A 7,798-nucleotide genomic window follows, 5' to 3' on the forward strand; every position below is an offset into this window, starting at 1 on the left:
TATGGGCGTTTTTTACAATTACATATAACGGAAGCAACTTTTCATGTCCTAAGATAACCTTTCATTTAATCATGAATTGACATAACTTCTGTCCAGAAATTGTTTTTAAAACAGATGAATGATATATTGTATTGCTCTTTAAGGACTTAAATTATGTTAACGAAAGGTGGTTGCAAATTTACAAATTTCAATTAAAATGTCACAGCAACACGAAGTTTATTAGATGAGTCACTCTTATTTTATATAAATGTCAGCTTGTGACGTCTATATTCACTATTAAATCGCAACATATGTATATTATAATAGTTTAGAAAAATATGAAATAATTAATGGAATTAAACTTTGCTTAACAAAATCAACTGACGTTTAATTAATTTGGCAAATACCACTCGTTAAAAATCCTCATTGAAATTAGATTAATTTAAATGTAATTTGCTTATTTAGATAGTTATTAAGATTAAAATGTAGTCCAATCACCTTAATTAAAGCTGCTAATAATGCCTTAATGTTTTGCAACTAGTGTTTCAGTGTTTGAATCACAAAAGGAAAGTTCTCTAAATTAATTTTATTCTAATTTTAACCACAAATCATTTAACTCCTTCCCAGGAAAAAAAGATACTGGAAACACTTAACACTATTTAATAACAAGCACTAGGTTTGTCTAATTATTTAAATTTTGCGTTTTCCTTTGAAATATTGAGGAGTAAGTTGTTCAAAAAATAGTAAATATGTTCAAAAAAATCTCTTAATTAAGAATATTTTAATTATTTGTGCATGGCTGACAAAAGAAAATTCTAGTGCCGTACCTCGGTTGATAGTCATGTTTTTAACATCTACAACAAGACAAAATAGCATAACGGAATATTTTTCACATATTAGTAAACATCTCTAGTGTTATAAATGCTGTATTTCCAATAAATGTTAAACTTGTTTTCTTTTACCCATCTTAGTTTACCTCTCAACTTATGCTGTGATTTGATCGACTGAAACTGATATAAAGCAAATTTTAAAATAAACTTTTACTGATGTGTTTAAAAGCTTTCAAACTTATTGGCGTATGTAGGTAATTCGTGACTCAAACTAACATTAGTATGTTCAGAGTTGGTTTACGCTTTCGTTTACCTGTGTATTGATTTGTTTGTTCCAGAAGTTTTGCGCAAAGCTACACAAAGGGATATTTGTGCACAATCACAACTAATTTGAATAGATAGAAGGAAGACAGCTAGTCAACAGCATAAACCGTCAATACTTGGGCTATTATTGTTTGACAAAATAATGGAAACTGAATGACATTGTTATAATGCACGCATAGCCCAAAACTGTGGAGAGGTTTTTGCTGTAATGAGACGCGAAACCATAAACCCTCGGATTTATGGTTCATGCACACTACGCACTAAATCACATCCGGTCGGACTCTGTACTTATAAATTCATATTTAAAAAAAATTCAAATCAACCAGAAAATTTGAACCATTACTACTATAACCTCCCATCTCCAGCGCTTTTCATCGCATCAAAATTAAATGAATGACTTGATAAAGTATTTGAATTTCTCAAGTTTTCTTACAGTTGGACATTTTTATTCGCAGTGAAGCGATACAAACTCGTGTCTTGTAGCTCTCACGCTGCACAATATGCTATCACTAATGTAAATAAACTTGAAATGCATCGCTATGTTCAATTAAATAGCCTACGAATAACGCTCATTTGCATCCTCGGGTTGTCCATCTCTACAAAGACAAATATCTTAAAAATTCTTTCGAATGAAAAGATCATTATATTTGTGATACTATAATATAAGGTCAGAGTACATGTATAAACGGAAACGTATGCTATTTATTCAATTACGTAAATGATCCAAGGTGTAAAAGTTCCAATAATTACCATTACAAATCATGGGGCTCATCGTCAGATACGGGGTTTCTATAAGAATAAAGTGAATGGAGTAAGTGAAATTATTTTATAACTCTGGTTTCTGCTTTATCATACAAATAACTTGTAAGCTAGAAACCGGGTTTCGATCCCAGTGGTGGTCACAGCACAGATAGCCCAATGTGTAACTTTGTGTTTAATTCCAAACGAACAAATTATTCTTTAAAGGTTCTGTGTAGCCTACTCTAGGAAATGTTATAATAAAAAAGTCTGAACTTAATTATTCCATATGTAAATCACAAATAAATTCTGATTCTAATTAAGCTAAGACTTATTATATATCGAACTAAAAAGAAAAGAAAAGAGTTGTTATATGCTAGAACCAAATATTACGGAACCAAGACTTATTATAAAGTTGACAAAAAACGAAATATTTCTCCTGTCAGGTCTAGAATTAATAAACTTTAAAACTACCACATGACAGATCCGGAGCTTACAGAATGAAAACGTATCAAGTGATTGGACTGAATTTAACAGAAGTAAAGCTTTCCGTATGCCAGTTGTAAAGTTTACAGAACAACTAATGTTTACTTATGGGACATATACATATCAAGATTAAAGTTAACAGAATCAAAATTATTAAGTCAAGACTTTATTTGTTGGAACTAGAAATGAGATATCTGAGATTTGTCAAACATAAAGTCTGTAGCTACAGAACACAGACATTTTGTAAGATGCAAATATAACAATTTAAAGACTAATCTTAAATAAGTTGCGAAGCTGCAAGTGGCGAGTACTGCTACAAGTCAGATGTAAGGCAGAAAAAAGAAAACTTGTCATGTGTGTTTAGTAACAGGAAATAATAACAAGACTTTTCACATGTCAGTCGAAAGTTGACAGAAATACGCTTGTCGCATGTTAGGTCGAAAGTTGGAGGAATGACATGCTACATGTCAGGTCGAAAGGTGGAGGAAACAATATTTGTTACATGTTAGGTCGAGAAGTGACACATCCCTCTCGAGTCAGATAGACAACTTTGATATGAATTTCAATTAAACGATATAAAACGCATAAACATGTATAACATGAACGTTATCACTCTAATACAGGAATCCGACAAGGCAGTGTGGATGTGTTTTTGGAAGGACTAGCTCTAGCAAAAGGAGAGAAAAAGCGATTAGAAAAGAATAAATTCAATATTGATCTTCAAGGTATGTGCGTTTTCTGATTAATAAAACATAAACATTCGTTTGAAACAAGTTTATCTGATCTTATTTTTTATTTCGTTTCAAGTTCCACGAAAATAAGATCGGATAAACTTGTTTCAAACGAATGTTTATGTTTTATTAATCAGAAAATGCACATACCTTGAAGATCAATATTGAATTTGGAATTTTAACGTTCATTTTATTTATTTAAATAAAGTAATGTGAACATGTTTTTAAAGTTTTTTTTCTGTAAACTGAATATCAATGAACACCAAAATTATCTAACTTAAGTTCTTAACATTTGTAATTTACTTATATGATTTAGCCTCGATCACTTCTATTCTAGATTCAAGTATTTTCCAAGTTTTTTATCAGTAGCTTTAGCTTTTATTCATCATCTTAAGAGTTATTGAACTTTATGTGGTTTGATAATTTATACTTATCCACTAATTATCACTTTTCCTAATTTTATCAGCTCACGGTATTTGGCTAATCAACTCGAGTATATTCTTAACATCAATATAGACATATATATATATATATTCTAATTTGCCCAGTCTTTCCCTAACCTCTATTAAAGCTTTTGTTCTCAATTTGCTTATGTAAAAATATATGTCTTTTACTGCTCCTTATACTTGGTCCATTAAACAAATACAATTTTATTACATGTGTTTGTGACGTCAGTGTGCATAAAGGCGTATAGTGCAGGCTTCCAATCAGGTTGTTTGTATGTTTGTTTCTAAGACATGAAACTTATCAAACAAACCAACTGGATCACCTTTTCTTGCTGGTCCTAATCCTTCTCCTTAATTCTCTGCAGCTCTCTTTGTTGCTGTCGAACAGGAGCACGTTGAGCGTGCTCGAAGTATTCTCGAGACAACGGATGTTGACGTCAATAGGTAGGTGGAGCCATGTTTTTTGTTGTTTTTTTTTTGCAGATCAACGTTTTCAACATTTTTACCCACTGAAGAACACTCTCATACTTAAGTTATAATGTCTTCTACAAATCTAAGAAATTAATTATCTATGTGAAATCAATGATGCAAATTAAAGAAAACATAAAACATTTTTTGCTACAGATATAACTTGATTACAAACACTTCTTGCGGCAAAGTCCAAATTAAAGAGTTAAAGAGTAACACCAAGAGTTAATTACGATGCATCTTTGTTTAAATCTGGTTTGTATTGGTATTTTTATACTTGCATACCTTTACGTAAATTCTAGTCTTCGTAAGGGTTTTTCTTTTCTATAAGGTTTCAGCATCCAAAACGATGATGGATTTAATAAAAATTTTATCTCTCACGAAGATTGATTTCAACTTGCATTTAAAAACTTATTTGTACAATACAAATTCCGTATAATTAACGTACACAATCTACTCGATCTTTTTATTTTTTATTTTTTGCATTACATTAAATCTCTAACAACCTTATGATCAGTATGTAATGCGAATAAAGAAACGTTTTATCCAACAAAATAACCCAGTAATCGGACAGCTTAAAATTCGATGGCATTTCTTTAAAGTTTGATTTTAGATCATATTTTATTAATAGCTTATGAGGTAGAATTTATTTAAGCAGTTCAGAATGTTTTTGCTCAGATGATGCTTATAGTAATTACCAGAAATATACAAACACACAAAAAAAGAATATTTGACATCCTAATCCATTGCACTGATTGCTCCATAAATTTTATTTTTATGCGTTATAGCCATGTGACGACAAAAATGCGTTTAATAATAACCTTTAATTTAATTATGTATAGTTTGGATCTCCTTTTCGAGCTTTTAAAACTTCATAGCATTATAAAAAAAAACAAAAAAACATCTGTACTATTAACGTCATATTTAGTCCTTTTACATTAAATACTTGAGATTTGGGTTTTCTTTGCGAGCTTTAGTTATATATTGTTCCTATAATAATTAAATATTTTTTGTTTCTCTTCACCAAAAAATATTTTTGAATGATCATTCAAAATATGGCCACCAAAATTTGAAATGCGAAGAAACCTGGCATTAGTTTATTGTTTTAACCTTTAATTAAACCTGCATTTAATTTTACATGACAGTATCAACGGAGACGGCTTTAACACGCTGGACATTGCAGTGATGACCAACTGCGTTCTAATGGTCAAGATGTTACAGTATCATGGAGGAAAGGAAAGCAAACGATGTGAGCTGTACTTTGTTTTTTATGAGTGTAGAGTATTGATGCGAATAAAGTGGGAACAATAGCATAGTATGGAATTAATTATGACAGTAACAAAGGAACAATCTTTACTAATCAATGAATTAAAACATACTCATTTTATGAGTATTTCATTTATATTAGAAAGTTTAGCTCTTCTAGATGACTTCTCAACTGATTGTTTTAACAGATTTGTGTTCGAATTTAATCATTCCAAACTATTTCTACAGGCTAGTATATTAAAGTTGTATAATTTATATAACACGTTAAACTTAACACAAAATACTTAATTACTTAAGTGTCAGTAAGGTGTGTTGAGAAAATTATTATATTACTTTAAAAATTCCATAGTTATTGTAGACTTATTTGAACAGTAATATTTCCCACACTTAGGTTTTCTTTCTTAGCATACTTCTTCAATTTGTTGTTTCATACTTACATATTCTCTAACTAATGTATCGAACAGAAATTAATGGTTTGATATTATCATGTAGCTTTACAAAGTTAAACCTCATAACAATTTACTTAACCTGCAGCTGACAAGAATTAATATAACACAATGATTTGTAAACTGTTATTTTAATTTTATGATGTATTTTAATATTTGTTTGTTTGGAGTATTTCAAAATAACTTTTTACTTAGTCTCCACTAAGGAGAGTCGAGCCAGCCAACTGATCTCTCTGGTCAATGAAGCTGAACGTTGTGAAGAGGACTTATCTGCTTGCGTCTACAACACAACAATCAGTACCAGCTTATCCGCCGCCTTATTAAAGGTTGGGTTTAGCTCCTTCTATGTTATATAAAGCAAACTTACGTTTCTTAAAACACTTGATATTTAGCAGTTTTTATTTCATGTAGTGATCTGAAAAATGCTGAAATGCGTGTTTGCTGGTGTGGGGGAAACATTAATGTGATAAAAATAGTTCAATCATAAATTTACAAACTCATAAAAGAGTATTATGCTTGATTAAATCTTCGATCGACAAAGTTATTAAAAACTTTTTGACGTTTACGTAACACAGGCTCAACTTTTTAAGAATTGTCATTGTTTTTTTCTAATTAGTCACATATAAAAAACAGTGTCATGAAGGAAAGGAAAGCAAACGATGTGAGCTGTACTTTGTTTTTTATGAGTGTAGAGTATTGATGCGAATAAAGTGGGAACAATAGCATAGCATGGAGTTAATTATGACAGTAACAAAGGAACAATCTTTACTAATTGCAGAACTTGAAATTCACATATGAATATGATACTTGTATAATAAGTTGTTTTACAACTGAAGTGAAAAGTGAACATGCTCCCTATATGCGAATTTATGAAATAGACCCTCGAAACTATTAAAATAAACTTTTCATAAGATACTTTATTTTTGCCTTCTTTTTACCGTGCGTTATATAAATAAATGGATGCCTAGTGAAAGCAGGAAAAGAGGAAAATATTAAGATCTAATTTCATATTATCACGAATATGTTTTGGACGAATATATTTTTCTCTTGCAAAAAACAAATTGTCATTTGAACCTTTCTTTCTCAAGGAAAAAGAACGACAGTTGACCCTATGGCAAAGACGACTTAACCTTCTGAAAAAAATGCAAAATGGTTTTGAACGAATACGTAAGTTTACGTGTTTTAACATTATTATGTGCGCTTCTTTTGATTTCATAAGTACTATTTTTTTCAAGGTGAAAATATTTTAGAGTTTTCGAACTGGTGTATTTAAGTGTTTTACACTCACAAAAAATAAACATATCATTATATAGATATTTGAAGAACTTGTAGCATTTCGCCGTTAAACAAATGTTTAAACAACTCTATTTATTCAAATTTTAGAGTTTTGTATATGTATACATTTTTACTCTAATTTTAAAGAGATTTTATTTGGATTATGTCCAATGTCATTACTTGTATGATTATGATAATGTATTTTAATAAAAATAGAGTTTATAGTAAATGTATTAATTATACACCTTTATAGATTGTTCATAAAATACTTTGAATCTGCAGCTAAAGTACTTTATCATAAAAACTCAAAATGATAGCAAAAAATATTAATAATTAAACCAAAGTACGATAATAGAGTATAAAATTTAAATTAAGTTCATTTATCTATTCATGATTTAGGGCCTCCAGATCCGCCCAAGTACGTGCAATTGAAAGTAGTCGGCCCTAGAGCGCTGTGCATTAATATTTACGAATCTGACTCTGCCAATGATGCCTACTGTATTGTAACTAAATATAAAGGTGAGAATTAACTAATATACAAATGCGGAAATTAAATATTGAATGAAATCTAATTTTACTCATGAATTCTGATGCTAATCTTTTATTAATAGTCTGAAAATACAGATCTTTTATGCTGCTATCGGTATTAGTGTATCTTTTGTTTTTGTTGTCTTACATTAAGCTTAGTATGGCAGAAACTAATTGTATTTAAACTCGTTCTTGGCTGTAAATTCGCGAGATTTTACTCGAGACTTTCGTGATCATTTGATTGAAAACACATTTTATTTGTAATATGGCTTCTCTTTTCG

The 7,798-nt window shown here is 30.1% G+C and overlaps 1 protein-coding gene across 1 annotated transcript in view; it reads left to right on the top strand.

Moving 5' to 3' along the window:
- Positions 1-7,798, top strand: part of LOC106459618 (ankyrin repeat and fibronectin type-III domain-containing protein 1-like) — a 72,495-nt gene that overhangs the window by 48,206 nt on the left and 16,491 nt on the right. The window contains exons 6-11 of the mRNA XM_022386492.1: positions 2,981-3,082; positions 3,900-3,978; positions 5,148-5,251; positions 5,910-6,040; positions 6,803-6,881; positions 7,389-7,508. Of these exons, the coding sequence (XP_022242200.1) occupies positions 2,981-3,082; positions 3,900-3,978; positions 5,148-5,251; positions 5,910-6,040; positions 6,803-6,881; positions 7,389-7,508 (615 nt within the window). The remainder of the gene's footprint in view (positions 1-2,980; positions 3,083-3,899; positions 3,979-5,147; positions 5,252-5,909; positions 6,041-6,802; positions 6,882-7,388; positions 7,509-7,798) is intronic.

The sequence above is a fragment of the Limulus polyphemus genome, unplaced genomic scaffold (genome assembly GCF_000517525.1).
Source record: "Limulus polyphemus unplaced genomic scaffold, Limulus_polyphemus-2.1.2 Scaffold29, whole genome shotgun sequence".
Classification (NCBI taxonomy): Eukaryota; Metazoa; Arthropoda; class Merostomata; order Xiphosura; family Limulidae; genus Limulus; species Limulus polyphemus.